Source organism: Diaporthe citri, assembly GCF_014595645.1.
Source record: "Diaporthe citri strain NFHF-8-4 chromosome Unknown scaffold_6, whole genome shotgun sequence".
Classification (NCBI taxonomy): domain Eukaryota; kingdom Fungi; phylum Ascomycota; class Sordariomycetes; order Diaporthales; family Diaporthaceae; genus Diaporthe; species Diaporthe citri.
Window position 1 is genome coordinate 2,374,760 of NW_025064851.1, and position 20,051 is coordinate 2,394,810.

Genomic DNA, 20,051 nt, shown 5'->3' on the forward strand with positions numbered 1-20,051 from the left:
TTAGCCCGTAAAGACAGGTGGGCCAGGAGGTGTGTAATCCGACGGCGCATGCTCGGTATAGATGTTGAAAACCAAGCCCGGGTCGTCCTTCTTGTACAGCGCCGTACCGACCACGCCCTCGGGGGCCGCCGAGCCGCCGCCCTGGACGTCCAGGCTCACGCACTGGGGGTAGCTCTGCGCCTTTCCTTCGGTCTGGGCCTCGTGCAGGGCGATGGTCTCGTGCCTCAGCACGTATTTCCCCGGGGCGATGGAGGCCGGGATCGTCGTCGTCCACGAGAAGTTGTTGGAGATCATCTGGTCCGAGCCCCAGGTCCCCGGCGGCTTGGAGCCGTCGATGAGCCCGACCGCGTCGATCTTGAAGAACTTGAGCTGCGCCTTGTCGACGTTTGCGCAGTCGTTGTTGGGGCACGCGGCGAGGTAGTCCAGCATGGGCCCGTGGTGCGACTCGGGCCAGTTGTTGGTCCAGAACAGAGTGACGTTGGAGCCAGCTGTCACTGGGGCGGTGATTGGGGCCGGCGTGGCGCCGATGTGGCATATGACATCCGGGCTGTTGATGTCCTCGACGAAGCCGGTGGACTGGTCCTGAGGGATCGACCAGCCGACCACCTGGGGTGGTGGGTTCTGGTACTGCTGGTTGGGGCTATACCCTTGGATGCTGTCAGGAGGATTAGCTGATACGGACATTGATATAGGCTGTATGTTTAAGAGGTCTTACAATTTCCCGTCAATCTCAATCCCTGACACTGTCCCGTGGGCGAGGGCACAGCCGCTGAGCAGCAAGGCCCCAAAGGCCAACTCCGACGAGGAGTACATGTCTGTTGTGGATATGTAGTGAATGTTTGGAAAGGATCGTGTGGTTACGTACACAATGTAGAGAATGGATATCTGCCCCACCAGGGGGGTATTCAATTAGTTGATGTAAAAGAGTGTGGACTGGTCTGGCCTTCACAAGAGCGCCCGGAAGCCGGAAGGGCCAGAGGTGGCACGTTGTTCGATATATATGGGCGCGCATTGCCTCGCTTGAGCCCCGTAGGAGCAGTGAGCCATCAGTATGCCTTCCCATCCCTAGACTTGCCGTTTTCAGAATGCGCCGAGGGTGGAAGGGGCTCGACCCCTCCATCGCATCATTCGTGGACGAGGAATGGACCCGTCCGATGTCGAGGTTTCGAGGCTTGGAGTCTAAGTGTTTCGAACTCCACAAGCACAAGCTTATCACCGATGCTTCTTTTCTGCGACTAACCTGTAAGGGCAGAGTCAAAGTAATTCAGATAATACAAGGGAAGGCTTCTCGGTCGACTCGCATCACGAGGATGAAATAGGGATACGGCAGTGGGCGCCAAGACCAGGAAGGCCTCGGTTGATACCTTCTTCTATAGCTACAGATTCGCTCAACTCTATCCGCAAGCCAACGGGCTTGGTTCAGATGGCCGTCGCCATCCTGCAACATGTTCATCTGAGGCTCGCGATGCGTGAAAACTCCCCCTTGCGGACGACCCCTTGCGGGCGGTTGAACAGTTCCTTGATCGTCCCGAGTTCCCTCCTCTCGACTGCCGTTCGTCGAATCGAACACACCGAGACCGATACGACGCTGCACCGTACCAAACGGATTGGATGGCAGTTCGACCTCCAATCCAGCCTCTTCAACGGCATCTGATGCTCGTGCAGCTGTTTCTCGCATCTGCCTCCTGCATACCTCCGACTGATCGCCGAACCTTGCGCAGATCCACAATGCTCAGCAAACAAGTAGGTGATCTCCCGTCGTTTCGGTTTCGCGAGTGAATGACCACCTGCTGTCAGTGCTAGATCCTCCTCCTAAACTCCTCGGCATGAAGTTTATCGTTTCCTGCCGAGTCGCGGACTCGTTAAGGGAGCCGACCCGGAGTTCGGGTGCTTCCAGGCCCTTGCACTGCGGCTCACATGTGCGATGAAACCGCACTTAAGACGGGAACTAACATCCTCGATGCCCTCACTTCCGGCTGGAACATCGTAGAGAAGTCGAGCTCACCCAAAAATGACGTCTTGCCAAGGATGTCTCTCATAGCAGCTCGAAGTCGTCCAGCTTGTCTCTGTACTGCATGATGTTGCGCTTGATCTTGCTACCGACGGACCACGTCACGAAGTCTTCGAGCTGCCGGGTGACCAGAAATGCCGGATCGGCTACAACGCTCCATGTCAGTCACGTCAGAGGGCAAGGTTGCGAGGTAGTCGTGAGCTGTGACTTACTGACTGTCTCCGTTCCAACACGAACATGGCCTTGCTCGATCATCTTCGTAGCAGCTTGAATGGTCTCGGCCATCCTCAGGCGTGTCACTGACGGACATGTCAGCACGATGCTCACACGGCGCTGGGAAAGCCGAAAGCTAAGGCTTGATACTTACTGACGACAGGAAGGCGCCGCCGTGCAAAGGCAGAAACGGTCGCGCCGTGCTCGATGGAACTCAGCTTAGAGGTGGAGGACAGGATGCCCATGTCGTAGACCTTCTCCAACAGGAGCTTCTCATGCTTCCTTCGGACCTCATTCTCTGGGGGCATGAGTGAGAGCCGGTGGGCCAGCTGCCGCAGTGACTGTGCCGGTTTTCGTTAGACAACATGAGCCGAAGTGGTTTGCCGGATCAGAGTGCACTCACGCCGCATAACCTGTTGTATTTGTTGTAGTCCTCAGGCTTCTGGATCATATAACGGCGGATGACATTGTGGTCGCGGTGGCCATTGTCCTGCTTGTAGGTGATGAAGTCTGTCTTCCTGAGCAGCTTCTGCTCGTGATGCTTGAGTTTTCTGACCATGGTGGCGGTATTTGAAGCAACGCGGTCGGCGATGTGAAATGGGGGCTGATAAGAGAAGAAGTCGTCGATGTTTCCTGCTGCCAATTTCTGGTGGGTCAACTTTTTCCAGCGGGTCGGCACCGACGGGACCCACTAGCTGCACCCCGGCCTGCCGAAGAAAATCCGCTAGATGGACCCAGCATCAGAGCGAACGACTTGGTCGTCGCAAGCCGACTTGCCTCAGTTCCAACAAGGGCCTCAACCAGACAGCCACAATGCCACCAAGGCTCTCATTACAACCGCTTTCGCGGCAATTGAAGCCTTGCAGCCTCCAGCAGAGGGCCCCGATCTCTTCGACGGCCAGAAATGGAACGCGTACGTTTCCAAAGTGTCCTCCCTCCAAGAGCCAGCGACCTGAGAACTGACGCCCGCGACAGTGAAGTACACCAATGCGACCAAGTCGCTCATAGAAATGGACGATGGCAGCAGCAGCAGCAGCGGTTCCGACCCCAGCGGCGACAACGCGTTCAACCAATCCTCTCCTGACTCGCCGCACACGCTCTCGCCCCACGAAGCCCTCACCAACCTGATGAGCTCGGCGCACGCGTACGACAGGCTCACAATAAAGAGCGAAAACACTACGCAGAGGGCTAAGGAGAACCTCAACCGCGAGAACCTGGCGCGGCAGTCGACGCGAAACTGGAAGCCGGGCGACATCTACGCGCCGCATGACCTGTCACCGCAGGAGATGGTCAAGTGGAAGCAGCCCAAACAACCGAGCAAGGACATCATCGATATGCTTGGGTTGAACCCTCTGGATCACTACAGGGTACGTCGTCTCGCCCTCCTGCGTTGCGAGACTGGTGTCTCAGTCATGGATGTACCGCGTGAAGAGGTGGATGGCTTCGCGCCAGCAAGGGCCAGCCTCAAATTATCGCTCCATGCCGTACTCTCTCTGAGCTACGCTGACCCAGCTTACAGAATTTCTCGATCATGGCAGAGTTCATGACATCAATGGGCCGCATCAAGCACTCGAAGGAGACGGGACTACGACCGGTCAATCAGAGGAAGATGGCTAAGGCCATCAGGAGGTCGATTGGAATGGGACTCCACCCCAGCACCCACGTCCACCCGATGATCCTCTTCCACCAGGATCACCTGAAGAAGAATGCTCCAAGATACCAGAACACAAAGATACCTGACCCCGACAGGCAGAAGATCAAGCCAACATAGTCGATCTCATGTGTACAATCAATATCATTGTATTTATCTCATGCACATCCCCACGGTTCATCCCCACGGTTCATCCCCACGGTTCATCCCCACGGTTCATCCCCATGGTACGCCCCCATCCGTGCTATCGCTACGGCGCCGCGCGTAATTTCCTCATCGCCAATGGTACTCGGTCCGTGCCACGCATCGTTTTCACCAATTTCTTGGTGTTGGCCAACCGTCTCCCAGTCTCGGGAAGCTCATGTGCAAGCCATTCGCGATATTGGCTTTGTAGCTCTGAATTTGGGAAGGCGTTGAAGATCTCGGCGACTCTGAGCAATTGTTAGCATCCAACACGTCGGGCACCGTGATTCAATGTGAGACTTACGTGTAGAAGTCCGGCTCTTTCCCATAAGTGGCCTTCATGCCAATCAACAACGCCTTGACCTCCTCCAGATGCCCCTGGCCGGCATTCATGACTATGTACGAGCGATAGACGGATGAGGGGATATCGATCTCCATCCTGTGCAACTTGTCCCATATGATCTTGGCCTTCTCGTCGCCGTACGGCGAAACCTGGCATACCCGGAAGATGATGTTCAGGCTGTAGTAAGTCGGGCCCTCTGCCGACATGGAGATCTCCCGCCAGAAGTCGAACGCCCGCGAGGGGTCATCGCACGCCGTGTATGCAATCATAAAGGCATTGTAAAGCCTTGTCGTCGGCTGTATCTTCATGTCCATCTTGAACATGTTGTGGATCATCTGCACGCTGTCCGCGTCCGGGCAAGCCCCCAGCCCCTCCAGGCAGGTTACGTAGGTGGCGAGGTTGGGTCGCATGGCGTCGTTGGCGTGCGCGCGCATGTGCCCGAAGATGTAGCATGCCATGTCGGCACGCTTGCGTTCGAAAAAGCTCTCCATGAGGGTCACGCGCTCTTCTCGGCTGGTCTCTGGGAAGAATTGCCGCAACAGAGAGTAGCAGTCCCATGCCCGTGCCGTGCTTACGCTGCGGTCGAGGCAGTACTTGAGCAGGCTGTCTAGTACGACCTGCCGGTCCTCCATGCTGAACTGCTTGATATGAAGACTGAGCGTGTCAATCACTTCGTGAGCCTTGTCGTTCTTGAGGAACATCAGGCATAGTGCCACAACGGTGACAGGCTCCAGCTCTACCTCCCGCCTCTCGACATTGCTCAGGACCGTCAGGACTTGGTCATAGTCCAAGGGGGTAGCCGCGCATATTTGTCTAATATACTGATTAATCGCCTTCATGGAATGGTCCACTAACGGGGTGCAATGGATCAGGTCATCAAAGACTGATGCTGCACCGACAGCATCCTCGCCAGCCGTTCGTGCTTCCAAAAGCAGAGCGTATGTGGCTGCGTTCGGCCTCAGTCCTAGCTCGAGGGCCAGACTATTTATTCGTTCAGCGAACAGAGGGTTGTCGTGCTCGATTGCTGCTGAGAGTAGCCCGTTGATCGTGCGAGTGTCTGGCCGGATCGACTCGTCCTGCTCGTTGGTCTGAATCATGACGTCGATCATGCGCCTTATATGGTCGATATCTTTGCCTTGGTAGACAGCCCACCTTAGAATCACGTCCCACCAGGCCTTGGGCGGATTAGAGTCGCACAGCTCCTGCATAGCCTTCTTCAACCAATCCGGTTCACTTTTCGTCCGAGCCGAAAACTTGATCAGGGCCACATAGGCGTCGGGCCTTGGCCTCATATTGTCCTTAATGGGCTTTTCGAACCACTTTCGGAGGCCATCTTCGCCGTCCGTGTCGATATCACCGTAGAAGGATGTCATCGTCCCATGGAAGTCGGGCGAATAGGGATAGCCGGAATCGAGCAGCTCATTCGCGAATTCCTGCAATTTCGCCTGGTCACCTTCCTTCGCGAGACCTTTGAGCACAAGATAGCGAAGAACAGTTAACTGATTCACTCTTTTCGGGTCGAAGAGCGGATATAGATCCTTGAAGCCCAAAAGAGTATCCATTGCCGTCTTTGTAGCGTTCTGCCGTATTAGTACCACTATATAGCGCTCCAGATCGTCCGACTTTAGTTCTTCGACTCTTTCTTTCTCGTCGACAGGTGAACCGGAGTATTTGACCACATTGAGCTGGTGGTAGACTTGTGTCGCGAACTGTGCGTGCTCTTCGGTGCTGCCACGCTCCGGTGGCAAGCAAACAGCAAACAAAGCTTTTTGAAGGTCCTCTTTGGTCAAACTGGGTCCAACTTCCGTATCCTGCAGATGTGCGAGGACTAGTCTTGCGCAGAAGGCCTGTGTCGAGTTGAGGGGTTTCTTGCGCCACAGTTTGTGGTCGAAAAAGGTCCGGAACGCCTCGATCAGCTCTTCTCGAGGAGGTAGCTTGGTGTTCTCCACAGACCTGGCTCGGAAATCGATGAATGTACCGAAGCCTGGTTCAAAGCCGCCCTCTTTGACTTCTCTTGGAGGCTTTTTGAAAAGGTTCATCTTCATGAACGTGCGGCGGGACGGGTGCCTGACAACCGCGCGGTGAGAGCGTATCGATGTCGGTCGAGAGGAGCTCGGGAGCGCCGGTGCTGGCGCAGAAGACAGGCCATGGTAGGCCAGCAATCGTCGGTACACATTGCGCGTCAAGCTCGAGCGCATGGTGGAGGTGCTGTTTAATCCAGGATTGTTGACCTACGCAGCAATTAGTACCGTGCCACAACGAGAGAGTTTTGCACTGAGCTTAGCATTTTACCTGAGCATGTTGCAGACGATCAATTGGCTGTCTTCTGACGACGTGGCCACACGTGAGAGCTTCCTGGTAACTTTGAGTAGAAATGTTTGGAGGGGGGCTCCGGGAGATCTCTAATCTATGGGCTCTCCGATGACTTCAGTCGCAAAGCTCCAAGCTTTCGGAGCCGCGGCGTCAAATTGTGGTACCGACAGGGGTCTCCATTTACGGGATGCAGGGGTACCGTCGGCGGTAGAGCTAGGCTAGGTATTCATTCAAGCCCAGGAGCAACACCGCGTCAATCCCCTGCTTCTTAGACAGAACCCTTTGACAACCCATCATCACATCACCAGCTGAACATCCGAAACCCAGCGACCGCCTACCCGCAGCCCCACATCTCCTAACTAGACTCCCCATCGCTCGAACCAGAGGCTCACCTAGAGACACTTTTGAACAAGTTATTCATCATGAATGGCCTCAATGGCAGCAACATGCCGGCGTTGGTTAATGGCTACCCCACGCCGGCAGGCTATCAGGCGGAACTGGCCTACATCTACAACATGGTCGAGGTGCTGAGCCAACAGCTGGCTGAGAACAAACGCGCCCTGGAGGACGTGGTGGCCAGTGTCGGCCGGGTCAGGAACCGAGCAAGGACGCAGTCGTTAGGGAACGAGGAGCTGCTGTCCTCAGCCGCCGACGACCTCGGCAGTACGTTGCACTCCCCTATTCTCTACTCCAGCGCCAGAATGCTGACTGTAATTTCCCAAATGAAGCACAAGAAGCAAACATCGACACCACTATCTCCCTGCTCACTGAGCTGTTCGAGCGCGCCAAGTTCAGCCGCGACGAGTACCGCACCCTCTCGACACACTACGCCTCCGTGATCGCCGCGATGCTGAAGCAGCTGCACGACTACAAGCAAAAACACGTCGCCGACGTCGCCTCGTGGCACCGGTCGTACCGCGCGCAGCTGGCCGAGGAGCGAGCCGAGAACACGAGGCTGCGCGAGCAGATCTGGGAGATGCAGGCGCACGCGGGCAAGGCCAACGAGAACCTGCGGCAGTTCCGCTCAAAGTACGACGAGGATGGGGCGCGATGGGAGCGGCGCGTCGACATGAAGGCCATGCGGCAGGAGCTGCGGTTCTGGAAGAGGATGGCCATGCCCGAGATGGCCGATGACGACCCCTACTGGAGCGACGATGACGACCTGGTCGACCACATGGAGAAGCTCAGGCTGCAGGAGATGGAGAGGAAGGCCGCCGAGGAGGCGCTTGCTGGTGTTGGGGCGATGGACCAGAGCATGGAAGGGCAGGACTCGACGCTGGGCACGCAGCAAATGGGGGGCGTGGCGATGCAGAGAGAAGATTCGCTTGGGGTTGGAATGCCGGTCTTGCCACCCAGGCCTTCGAGTGCGGCGAGCACTGGATCGTCTGGACAACAAGGTTGATAGGAATTGACTCAGGCAGGATGAGCCAACATTCGCGCCCGTGGTCTTGAGTGTTGCTATCCACTGCGAATTTTGCATGGCGAGGCGAAATTTCAGCTCTCTGATACCCCAGGTCTTTGATGAATCGGACCACCGTTTTGGCAGGTCTCCGCACTCGGACCCCGTACCATCCAGACTCTTGCTGCTGATGTATTGGCTCAATGGGTGATCCTTTCGCTATGTGATTGTATGGTGATGGGCAACTGCAATACTGGCTCACAAGGGTGAACATCCTCAGAACCCTGAGAGCGACAGTGGTCCATACGCAAAGTAGCACCACAGTCTGGCTGTTTGAGCTTTCTCGGTGCGAACCCCGTTCGCTATGTGCCCCTATTTCGACACTAGGCTCTGACTTTCCAGCATAGGCACATTGGGTTCGCAGCTTACCTAGGTATGGTAATGCAATGCGAGGTCTCACTAGGGAACAGGATTAGCAGACTACTTTACCCGTACCTCACAGTGTGGCTGTCTCTCCCTTCCGCTGGGTCTTGCCGCCGTTCGAAGTAGTAAATTCTCACTCTTCCATCCCACCAGGATGCCCACAGCCCTGACAGTGCAGAGATGTGAAGGCACGGGGTGATGAGCGTTGTGTCTTCTAAAGTCAGCTGTGCATTTTGTTTTGACTCGACTCCCACCCGTGTATCGGCATCGGATACAAGGGTACGACAACATACTGTCTACTCGAGAAGCATGATAGTGAGGACGACATCCACGCCAAACCATATTTTGCGTGAACGGATGCCCAAACATTTCGGACCCGTCCCAGAAGTTCCATCGAATGCACCAGATCCACGATTTATTGTACAAAGTTCATCAGTCATTATAGCTGCGGAGCTGTAGCGAAGCTTTTTGTGTCACGCAGTCCGCTCCTTCCCCCTCCATCCTCAATAACCAGCCTGCTCGTGCCGATGGTCTGACTTTGCAGACTCGCCCGCCTCTTTGATCGCCTCGTCGTCACCACGCAGCTTCGCAAAGTACTCTTTGATGTCGTCGGCGCTGATGGCCTGCCCACTGTCCGCAAACTGCTGAAAGAAGGGCTTCAGCTTGTCCTTGAGCTGGTTGTAGGCCATGACGCCCTCGATGGCGCGCACCCGATCCACGTTGCGTAGGGCACTCTCGCCCCGCTCGTATAGGCTGCCACTGCCGTGGGTCGAGCCACCGTTCTCGGAGCCATCCTCGGAAACGGGAGGCTCGTACACTTCCTCCTCCTCGAGGAGCTGTGGGTGTGGTGCGAGGTTGGGGAAGCATTTGGCGCATCTGCAGAGGCGATCCCGAAACGACTCGGCGCAGAACAAAGAAAATGTTCCCTCTGGTGCTGAAGGCAAGGTGTCATACTTGCAAGGCTCTGTCTCGGTGTTGACTCCCGATTCTGTCACAATCGTGCTACCATCTTCGGTTTTAAGTTCAGCAACAGCGTTGCTGATGGCCTCCGGCTCGGCCTTGAGCCTCTTTGACTCTTGTGAATCCTCAGAATCGTCTTCAGCCTTGCGCTTCTTGCCCAAGTCCTCAGGAGCGCCCTCCGAGGATGGGTCTTGTCCGATATCACCCTCGGGCCTATAGTGGACCGGGAGGAGGAACCGTGGAGTGCCTGCGTAGCGCTTGATCCAAGGTGCGGTTTCGACACATTTGAAGCAGATGAAACTCTCAAAGTCCTCATCAGCGGGGAATCCGGTAGGGTTCGGTGTTTCCTCCTCATCGTCGTCTCCGGTTTCGTTGGCCGTGACCGTCGGCGCATCAGCTCCTCTCTGACCTTCTGTTTCAGCCGCCTCCGATATTGAAGGCAGCGCGCCACCCTGAGAGCCCGCGGCCTGTTGAGGTTTCTTCCCCTCCATCTTCTCGTACCACCTAGGTCCGAGACCCATGACGCAACCGGGATGATACCAATCCTCGCCACAACCTCCCGTCTCGTGTGTACCCAACCCCAAGCATTGGTACATAGTCCCTTTCTGTTGGAATGGGTCGTAGTCGCACTCGCAAACACAGAACCTGTTGCGGAAGTTCTGGTTGTATTTGTTGTTGGCAGCCGGCTCCTCGGAGTGGACGTCACCTTTGGCGTTGGTCGTAGGATTCAAGCGCAGGGTGCAAGGGCTGGTCGCAGGCAGACGTGTCGTGCCACAGTCGCAGGTGAAGTTGCGCTTGGCAAAGATCTCGACGAGCTGGTGTTCGCCGTGACATTGTACCGAGCACGCGTAGCAGATTCCTGCGGCATTGTATGAATCGGTCGGGTTGGCGGGCAGAGGGTTGCAGGTGAGGCAGGAGTACACGTTCTGACGGAGCGCCCCAAGGTCCTTGGTGCAGTTCGAGATGCTCTGTCGTATGGTTAGACTCTGAATGCGTATTGATAATTATGCGGCCGGGTCGTGCCAATGGCTATACCCACATATGGCAGAGCTTCGCGCGCATCAGCTTCAAGCTGCTCCTGCTCCCGAAGAATACTAGGTCATGTAAGTTAGAAAGTTGGACGAGACGCAATGTTTGTTGTGCTTGTGGTGGATGGGCTTGCTCACTCGGCTGCAGTCTGTGAATTGTCGCTCCGCTGGGAAGTGCTGTCGCGTCGAGTGAGGGTGGCCGGCGCGGCTTGCTCTGCGTCGCTTGCGCCGGCGTTCTCTACGGCTGGCGCGGAAGGAGAAGCCATGTGGTGGTGGTAGGAGTCGACTGAGACTCGATTGCAGGTTTTCAAGGAAATCAATGTGTAAAGTGCTAACCTAGAGAGGCTTCGGTCGGTAGCAGAGAATTTGGGATTGGTGATGGTATGGTGCTGATATCTCGGGTCGCGCGACCCGCGTCGGAGCTTGCCTGGGTATGATGCTGGTGCTGACGCTTGATGGGCCAGGGGTTGGTTCGCCTACCTTGTCCAAGCTGCCTGCCGACCGTTTCCTGGCATGGGGAGTCCAGCGCGAAGCCAGGCTTCTCAAACTGACTGCCCCCAAGCCCAGCCTTGAAACCGGCATTCTGAGTGCAAACAAGGAAAACGCGCTAAAAATCAATTAAACGCGTCGACGCGTGGGCGCGTAAAGTGATCCTCATTTGCATGCTCGCTTTGCCCTTTTGTATCTTGAACTCTGCATGAGACTCCAACCCCACCTGACTTTCCAAACCTCGCCGAAAGCCTCTCTTCTGCACCACACTGTTCTTGTCACCAAGAGCCAAACACATAGAAGAGAAGAGCACACGCATGCAAGATGAGGTATGTTTACACAAGTCTCATTGAGCCTTGCTCTACTAATATCGTGACGCCTTGGCTGAAGCACCTTGCTAACATAATGCAAACGCAGCTCACCTCTGAGACCCAATCCATCGTCGGCGAACCGCGGCACCGCACCTCGATCTGGCCTTAAGAGATCTCGAGGTGCCGGCGAAGATGTTTCCTCATCTGTTGCCGCCGCGTCAAGTCCCATGCCCTCTTCGCCTCCAGCTTTCAACATCGCCCACGGAGGTGATGACGACGATGATATCGAGGACGAGCCCGAGATTCAGGATGAAATTGACGAGCTCGATGAGATGGCCGAAGACGACGTCGACCTGTTCCGCGAGGGGTTCGAGCACGACTACGCCGAGCGGGATGCCAATGACACCTACGAGGGCGTCGACCTTGACGACGAAGGTGACTATGGAGACATGGACATCGGTGAGCGGCGTAGGCTCGAGGCACAATTGAGCCGCAGAGATCGGGAAGTTGCTCGCAGACAGCGCATGCCTGCTGCCTTTCTCCCTAGCGACGGCGCGGAATCCCCCGGTGGATTGGACTTGACTGCGCAGCCTCGCCGACGGCGTCACCGCTACGACGAGGACCCAGATGAGGACATGGACGCCGACATCATGGACGAAGAACTGTCGCTGGAGGCGCTTCGAGACGTCAAGTCGTCAAACATCACCGAATGGGTGTCTCAATTGAACGTGCAGCGTTCCGTCAAGCGAGAGTTCAAGTCATTCCTCACCGAGTACACGGATGAGAATGGATTGTCCGTCTATGGAAACCGTATCCGCACATTGGGCGAGGTCAATGCTGAGACTCTAGAGGTCTCATACACCGAGCTTGCATCTGAGAAGGCCATTCTGGCTTTCTTCCTGGCAAATGCACCTACCGAGATGCTCAAGTTGTTCGACGAAGTGGCCATGGACGTTGTCCTCCTCCACTACCCCGACTACGAGCGCATCCACGCCGAAATCCATGTCAGAATCTATGACTTGCCCCTGAACTACACCCTGCGACAGCTTCGACAGCAGCACCTCAACAGCTTGGTCCGAGTCAGCGGTGTCGTCACCCGGCGCACCGGTGTTTTCCCGCAGCTGAAATATGTCAAATTCGACTGCACCAAGTGCGGAATCACCCTGGGTCCATTTCAGCAGGAGTCGAACGTCGAGGTCAAAATCACCTACTGTCAGAATTGTCAATCCCGCGGCCCATTTACCGTGAACTCTGAGAAGACAGTCTACCGCAATTACCAGAAACTGACTCTCCAGGAGTCGCCTGGTACAGTCCCTGCTGGTCGTCTTCCGCGCCACAGGGAAGTCATTCTTCTGTGGGATCTGATCGACAAGGCCAAGCCTGGTGAGGAGATTGAAGTGACCGGCATCTATCGTAATAACTACGACGCGCAGTTGAACAACCGAAATGGTTTCCCAGTCTTTGCCACTATCCTCGAAGCCAACAACGTCGTCAAGGTCCACGACCAGCTTGCTGGATTCCGGCTCACTGAAGAGGACGAGCAAGAAATTCGCAGACTGTCAAAAGATCCTCAAATCATCGATAAGATCATCAACTCGATCGCTCCCAGCATCTACGGGCACACAGACATCAAGACTGCAGTATCTCTGTCCCTCTTCGGCGGTGTAGCAAAGACGACCAAGGGCTCTCATCACGTCCGTGGAGACATCAACGTTCTTCTCCTGGGTGACCCCGGTACTGCAAAATCACAAGTGCTCAAGTATGTCGAGAAGACTGCCCACCGCGCCGTGTTTGCGACTGGGCAGGGAGCCAGTGCTGTGGGTCTCACGGCTAGTGTCCGTCGGGATCCTCTGACCAGCGAGTGGACTCTAGAGGGCGGTGCACTTGTGCTCGCGGACCGCGGCACCTGCCTTATCGACGAGTTTGACAAGATGAACGATCAGGATCGGACGTCCATCCACGAGGCCATGGAGCAGCAGACCATCTCAATCTCCAAGGCTGGTATTGTCACGACGCTGCAAGCACGCTGCGGTATCATCGCCGCAGCCAACCCCATCGGTGGCCGCTATAACTCGACAATCCCATTTTCTTCCAACGTGGAGTTGACAGAGCCCATTCTGTCTCGTTTTGACATTCTCTGTGTTGTCCGCGATACTGTGGATCCATCCGAAGACGAGCGTCTCGCCCGATTCATTGTTGGATCACACAGTCGTAGCCACCCGACCGACACTCAGAAGACCAATGACGACTCCATGGATGTCGAGGGCGAGACCCAAGCAACCGAGACCCAAGCTACCTCGAGAACAGCCACGGGCCCTACCAAGGAAGGCGAAATCCCACAGGAGCTTCTCCGCAAGTATATCCTTTGGGCACGGGAGCACTGTTCGCCGAAGTTGGGTAACATGGACGAGGACAAGATCTCACGACTTTTCGCCGACATGCGCAGAGAGAGTCTAGCCACTGGTGCCTACCCGATCACAGTAAGTCATTTTCTGGCGCCGTAGTACCAACTTTCAAATGGCTAACGATGATTTTCTCAGGTCCGTCATCTGGAAGCCATCATCCGCATCAGCGAGGCATTCTGCCGTATGAGGCTGGCTGATTACGTGACGTCGCAGGACATCGACCGAGCCATTGCGGTGACGATTGAGAGTTTCGTTGGCAGCCAGAAGGTCAGCTGCAAGAAGGCACTGGCACGTGCCTTCGCCAAGTACACGCTGGCAAGGCCCAATGCCGGACAGCGCAAGGGTGGCACAGCTGCTCGTGGGGGCCGGTCGGTAGCACAGGTGGCTTGATTGTATCGTCGTTGGACAACATTTTGTTTTCAATCTGATTTTGCTGGCGTTTGGTCTCACGGTCCCGGTTTGTGTTTGCGCGTCTTAGGGAACAATACCTGGTTGAGTTGAAGGACCCCTCTGAGGGGCTACTGTGACGAACACATACGAGAATAGAGCCTCGAAGGTTTTCGGTAATAGAGGGAACATATGAGATGCATTTCCCACTTTGCTTGTAGTGACACCGACAGGCCATGCAGAGATGTGTGGCCATCTAGTGTGAGCTCGTGGGTATTTGAAACATTCAGGCATGACTTCACCAATAGATTACGTGCTCTTTGCTGTTGCAAAGCCCTCTGTGGGAAGCTTTGCTGCGAATGACGGCCCAATAAATCTTATGTGGTCAAAGCTGACCTGTAGAGCAACGTCCAGGTAAGTAATTTTTTTGTCTATCCTTCTGATCCCTTCCCACGTACCTACTTGTAAGTGTCTAGCCAAACTCTAGGGTCCTGTGGTGCGACCCGTACGTATGATACCAGGGTGCTGTCGATGTCCTTACCTTTCCCACGGAGGCCACGTAGCCGCACGCTCGGTCGAGCGAAGCCCGAAAGCGTGGCCTCAGAATCATCGCACAGTTCTACGATTTGTTTACTTCATCGACTGAGGCGCGATCAAGATCTGTTGGGAATATGCAAGGTTGATTAGCCAGGGAATCCTCTCCCTTGTTCCGCAGAATCAGCAGACCAAACAGCTCTTCAGGAAAGCTTCGGGCGGGTCAAGCCAAATGCCCTACCGGATCCAGGACGCTTCAGACCCGGCATCACGATCGCCTCGGAGGTTTTGTAGGAAAAACATAGATGAAATACCAGACGGAAAGACGGGCAGAAGGTCCCCCTCTAGCGCTCCCAGCTGGGTCCACAATTGGTGTAGGTTCAGCCGAGCGGTCCAAGTTCGGAACTGGGTAAACCTCGGCTCTGACGATCTTGAGGGGTCTCCTCACCCACCCCCTGCAGCACATTGGGCTTTCACGTACGCAATACCCCTCCTAAAGCCTGAGCTTTTGCTCACCTGTTCACCCTAGGGACCAAGCCATGCGTTCCGCTCCGCCCCTGCCGGGGAGATGGATATTGAGGAGCTGGTCTCGGGCGGAGACTTGGCCCTTCTTGTCCAGAGCCAGAGCACACAAACGTTTGGTAGGGCAGGTGCACAACCATGAAGCGGTGCCGGCATGGTGACCGCCGACTCGGGCAAAGCCAGCTAGCCCCCTTCCCCGTAGCAGCCCATTCCCCCCTTGTGTGATGCCCGGGAAGCTGTGACCCAGCGTGTGCCGGCTGATGTTCAGGTACCACGCAACCGTTTCTGCGTCGTGCCATGTCCTGGGCACACGGCTGGGCCCACGCCGAGCGGGCGTGGGAAGCTCGGTCGAGCCTCGTAGGCCGGAGACGTCAGTCACCTCGTCACACTACACCCTGATGCTTTATTATAAGTGAAGAGGGTTGCTCTTGTTCACTGCTGCCTCCACTCCCGTCCTACGCCCCGTCTTCAAAACACTAGTCAGTGAATGGTTCTATTTGAATCTTCTTCCTTCCTTTAAATTACCTACCTCAGCAACTCGGCTGTGTGGAGTAGATTATAGTTGTTCTCTAACAACCCTACCAACAATCCTGCACAATGGCGGACATCAACGTCGAGGAGGTTCTCAAGAAGCTCACCCCTAGCGAGAAGTGTGAACTCTTGTCTGGCATCGACTTTTGGCACACCAAGGCCCTTCCTCATCATGGCATCCCCTCCTTACGCACTTCAGATGGACCTAACGGCGTGAGAGGCACCAAGTAAGTCTCATTTCCCACTGCCACTTTCAAAAGGCAATCGCCATACTTGTCACCTGTCTTGATGCCCAAGCATCGTCTGGACACAATTTAATCCCGTTCCAGATTTTTCAATGGTATCAAGGCAGCCTGCTTCCCCTGTGGGACCGGCTTGGGCGCAACCTTCAACCTTCCCCTGCTAGAGGAAGCAGGCCGCAAGATGGGTGATGAGGCCAAGTCCAAGGGCGCCCACGTAATCCTCGGGCCGACCATCAACATGCAGCGATCACCACTGGGCGGCCGAGGTTTTGAGTCCATTGGCGAGGACCCGGTGCTGGCTGGGCTCGGCGCATCTGCCCTTGTCAACGGAATACAGAGTAAGGGCATCCAGGCCACTATCAAGCACTTCGTGTGCAACGACCTCGAGCATAAACGCAACGCCACGCAGGCCATTGTAACAGATCGGGCACTGAGGGAGATCTACGCCAAGCCCTTCCAGATCGCAGTGCGGGACTCGAATCCGGCGAGCTTCATGACTGCCTACAACGGTATCAACGGCACGTACTGCAGCGAGAACAAGGAACTGCTGGATGGGCTGCTCCGGGGCGAGTGGGGCTGGAAGGGCCTCGTGATGAGTGACTGGTTCGGCTCCTACAGCACGACTGAGTCTGTCCTCGCAGGACTAGACCTGGAGATGCCCGGTCCGCCGAGGTTCAGGGGCGAGGCTCTGAAGTTCAACGTCTCGACGGACAAGGTACGGGAGCACATCCTGGACGAGAGGGCCAGAGAGGTGCTGCAATTCGTCAAGAAGTGTGCTGCGTCCGGCGTGAAGGAGGGCCAGGAGGAGAGGGCGGAAGACACGCCTGAGACGGCTGCGCTGCTGAGGAAGATCGGTGGCGAGTCTCTCGTACTTCTCAAGAACGAGAAGAACATCCTGCCTCTGAAGAAGGACAAGAAGGTCAGCTGTCTATTGGTCTTTTCATGCTTGTGACTTGATGCTGACATTGTCCCAGACCGTAGTCATTGGTCCTAACGCAAAGATCGCGACCTACCACGGCGGCGGGTCTGCATCGCTTGCCGCCTTCTACGCCGTCACCCCATTCGACGGCATAAGCGCCAAGCTGGATTCACCACCCGAATACTCCGTTGGCCATTATGCCAATAAGATGCTCCCTCTCCTTGGGAGCGTGCTCAAGTCCAAGTCTGGCAAACCCGGAATGACGATGACAGCATACAACGAGCACCCCGACGACAAGGCCGACCGCACACCCTTGGATGTCGTGGAGCTGGACAAGACGGACCTTCTGCTGGTGGACTACTACAACCCCAAGATCACTTCGGAGAAGTGGTATGCCGACCTCGAAGGCTCCTTTGTCGCTGATGAGGACGCCAAGTGGTCGCTCTCTCTGGTCGTCATCGGCACTGCCAAGCTTTTCTGCAATGGTAAGCTCGTCGTCGACAACGACACGGTGCAGAGACAAGGCGATACTTTCTTCGGACAGGGAACTGTTGAGGAGATTGGCCACTTCAGTGTCAAGAAGGGCGAGACGTATCACTTCAAAGTACAGTTCGGCAGCGCTGCCACGTCGAAGCTGGCCGGTGGGAATGTGCTCTTCGGCGGCGGCGGGCTGAGGGTAGGCGGCTGCAAGATCATCGATGCTGAGAAAGAGATCCAGAGGGCTGCGGCGCTGGCCAAGGACGCCGATCAGGTCATCATCTGCGCGGGCCTCAACGCGGACTGGGAGACGGAGGGCTCAGACAGGGAGAACATGGATCTGCCCCCGGGATTGGACGATCTCATCACAGCGGTTGTAGAGGCCAACCCGGACCACACCGTCGTGGTCAACCAGTCTGGTACCCCTGTCACAATGCCCTGGGCCGACAAGGCCGGCGCCATCGTGCAAGCCTGGTACGGCGGAAACGAGACGGGCAACGCGATCGCGGACGTGCTCTTCGGCGACGTCACCCCGTCCGGGAAGCTCAGCCTCAGCTGGCCCATCAAGCTGCAGCACAACCCGGCGTTCCTCAACTTCCGCACGGAGGGCGGCAGGACCATCTACGGCGAGGACGTCTACGTGGGATACAGGTACTACGAGTTTGTGGACAGGCAGGTGCTGTTCCCGTTCGGGCACGGCCTCAGCTACACCACCTTCCAGTTCAGCGGGCTGGAGGTGTCTGAGGCGGACGGCAAGCTGAGCGTCAGCGTCAAGGTCAAGAACACGGGCAAGGTGAAGGGCGCCGAGGTGGTCCAAGTCTATGTGGCGCCCAAGCAGAAGGCCAAGGTCAACCGGCCGATCAAGGAGTTGCAGGGCTTCGCCAAGGTTGAGCTTGGCCCTGGCGAGGAGAAGACGGTCAACATCGACATCGAGACCAAGTATGCTGCGAGCTACTTTGATGAGGAGAGGGGCAAGTGGGTCGTCGAGGAGGGCAAGTACGAGGTGATCGTCAGTGATAGCAGTGAGGTGAGAGAGGACAGGGCCGTCAAGGGCAGCTTCAAGGTGCCCGAGACGTTCTGGTGGAGCGGCATCTAGAGCTACAGCTTGTATTATGACGATGGAGAAGCCACCCCATACGTGAAGAATTGGAACCGGATAGATGATGAATCTGAATCAAGCACGATCATTCTGCTTTTTGGCAGAAGCCAGTCACGGTCATGTAGAAGAAGCACATAATATTAAGCTGATTGTAGCCTCTCTTCATGTCCATTCTTCTCTTGTCATCAGCCTTCGACATTGTCATCTTCTCTCCGTATACGCTCTTTCATATATGGTCAGGAAGCCAACACTTCGCCATCACTCATCTTCAAAGCGTGCTCCTCATATTCTTCTGACAGACTGATGGCCCTGACATCTTGACCCGAAATCATGACCAGACTCTTAGCCAGAATTGTGCCTTGATTTCGTGTGGCTGCGAGCAGACATTGTCCTCTCCAGCCACTTGCTGCTCCCTCCTCTTACCACAACTGACGCGAGCATCGCAAGGCGAGATTGGAGCCACCCCCGCGGAGTGGAAGTCGCTGATACTCGAGGCTCTTCATATGTTGTCTGGAACCCTCATCAGCCATCAGCAGGTGCCTGGTCAGGGCCAGTGGTGCGATAGAAGCAGATTGAGACGACAAGCAGGAGGTCCGAAGCGTCCTCTCGGCCGTCGCAGGCCACCCATCTGCCTTTCCATCCAAAATCCCTCCTCCCTAGGCCCCAGGATACCCCTCGCCCCTCCCCCCTCCCATTTCAAATAGCGTTCTCGTCTGATTTCAACACTCAGTAGCTCAGTGGTCACAACCACCGAGCAGCAACGCTAACAATTCGACAGGTACACTCACACACACCCCAGCTCAAGAAACCTAAAGGTCAGGAGTTCATCCCAAAAAGCTAAACGTTAAAAAGAAAGCGGGCAACAAATAAGACAAGTCGCAAAAAGCTCAAGATATCCTCACCCCCACCCCCTCCACCTCCTCAACTGCCACAGCCCCTCCGCCAACGACAACAAACAAACGCCAAATATACTATTAAGAAATATACAAACGCCAGATGAAAAGATAAGAAAACAAAAGAAAGTCCCCACTTGCATTTCCCCTCCCCTTCTCAAAACTCATTCTCCAAACATGACGACAAACCCCTAGCATTGCCCCTCCCCTCTTCTCAATACTAAGTTCTACATATATACCTCAACAACAAACAAACTCACAGAAAGAAAGAAAGAGAGAAAGAAAGAGAGAAAGAAAGAGAGAAAGAGAGAGAGTAAGAGAGAGAGATAGTAAAGACATACGACAAACAGACTCACCGTTCCCCAAGCCGATACACACCACCAGACATCAGAAACAATTAAAGGACCACCATGAAATACCAAAGGACCACAACAAATTAACTTGCCAACACCACCATAAAAGATACATATGAAAACAGACTTGAAGTTACCCAAGCCACAATTAAATAAAATGAAATAAGAAAAGAAATAAATCTAAAGAAAACAATAAAGAAGACAATATAAATGATAACACGAGGCCCCTTCACAGCACAAAGTAAGTATCACTCCTCCTCCTCACTGAGCTACTGAGTTTCTTTTTCCCCCTATTCCTCTATTTTCCCTCTCCCTCCTCGCCACACCATCTTAGTCTCCCACCCTAAGTAATATTAGAGAAGATG

The 20,051-nt window shown here is 55.3% G+C and overlaps 8 protein-coding genes across 8 annotated transcripts; 4 read left to right on the forward strand and 4 right to left on the reverse strand.

The window, feature by feature from the left end:
- INS49_012669 (uncharacterized protein) lies at nt 1-813 on the reverse strand (the record flags this gene model as incomplete). The annotated part of the gene is made up of 2 exons (XM_043173372.1): nt 1-655; nt 716-813. The coding sequence occupies 2 exons, from the start codon at nt 811-813 to the stop codon at nt 1-3; spliced, it is 753 nt and encodes a 250-aa protein (XP_043022669.1).
- Nucleotides 814-2,035: 1,222 nt separating this feature from the next.
- On the reverse strand, nt 2,036-2,783 carry INS49_012670 (uncharacterized protein; the record flags this gene model as incomplete). The annotated part of the gene is made up of 4 exons (XM_043173373.1): nt 2,036-2,157; nt 2,224-2,310; nt 2,379-2,565; nt 2,628-2,783. The coding sequence occupies 4 exons, from the start codon at nt 2,781-2,783 to the stop codon at nt 2,036-2,038; spliced, it is 552 nt and encodes a 183-aa protein (XP_043022670.1).
- A 254-nt stretch (nt 2,784-3,037) lies between these two features.
- INS49_012671 (uncharacterized protein) lies at nt 3,038-3,995 on the forward strand (the record flags this gene model as incomplete). The annotated part of the gene is made up of 3 exons (XM_043173374.1): nt 3,038-3,137; nt 3,200-3,591; nt 3,744-3,995. 3 exons carry the CDS (start codon nt 3,038-3,040, stop codon nt 3,993-3,995), a joined length of 744 nt encoding a protein of 247 aa, XP_043022671.1.
- A 130-nt stretch (nt 3,996-4,125) lies between these two features.
- Nucleotides 4,126-6,599, reverse strand: INS49_012672 (uncharacterized protein; the record flags this gene model as incomplete). The annotated part of the gene is made up of 2 exons (XM_043173375.1): nt 4,126-4,306; nt 4,363-6,599. The coding sequence occupies 2 exons, from the start codon at nt 6,597-6,599 to the stop codon at nt 4,126-4,128; spliced, it is 2,418 nt and encodes an 805-aa protein (XP_043022672.1).
- Nucleotides 6,600-7,136: 537 nt separating this feature from the next.
- On the forward strand, nt 7,137-8,116 carry INS49_012673 (uncharacterized protein; the record flags this gene model as incomplete). The annotated part of the gene is made up of 2 exons (XM_043173376.1): nt 7,137-7,377; nt 7,443-8,116. The coding sequence occupies 2 exons, from the start codon at nt 7,137-7,139 to the stop codon at nt 8,114-8,116; spliced, it is 915 nt and encodes a 304-aa protein (XP_043022673.1).
- A 923-nt stretch (nt 8,117-9,039) lies between these two features.
- INS49_012674 (uncharacterized protein) lies at nt 9,040-10,790 on the reverse strand (the record flags this gene model as incomplete). Its single annotated transcript, XM_043173377.1, has 3 exons — nt 9,040-10,464; nt 10,536-10,590; nt 10,663-10,790. The coding sequence occupies 3 exons, from the start codon at nt 10,788-10,790 to the stop codon at nt 9,040-9,042; spliced, it is 1,608 nt and encodes a 535-aa protein (XP_043022674.1).
- A 547-nt stretch (nt 10,791-11,337) lies between these two features.
- Nucleotides 11,338-14,119, forward strand: INS49_012675 (uncharacterized protein; the record flags this gene model as incomplete). The annotated part of the gene is made up of 3 exons (XM_043173378.1): nt 11,338-11,342; nt 11,431-13,804; nt 13,865-14,119. 3 exons carry the CDS (start codon nt 11,338-11,340, stop codon nt 14,117-14,119), a joined length of 2,634 nt encoding a protein of 877 aa, XP_043022675.1.
- Nucleotides 14,120-15,769: 1,650 nt separating this feature from the next.
- Nucleotides 15,770-18,437, forward strand: INS49_012676 (uncharacterized protein; the record flags this gene model as incomplete). The annotated part of the gene is made up of 3 exons (XM_043173379.1): nt 15,770-15,930; nt 16,033-16,864; nt 16,920-18,437. The coding sequence occupies 3 exons, from the start codon at nt 15,770-15,772 to the stop codon at nt 18,435-18,437; spliced, it is 2,511 nt and encodes an 836-aa protein (XP_043022676.1).
- Nucleotides 18,438-20,051: the final 1,614 nt, after the last annotated feature.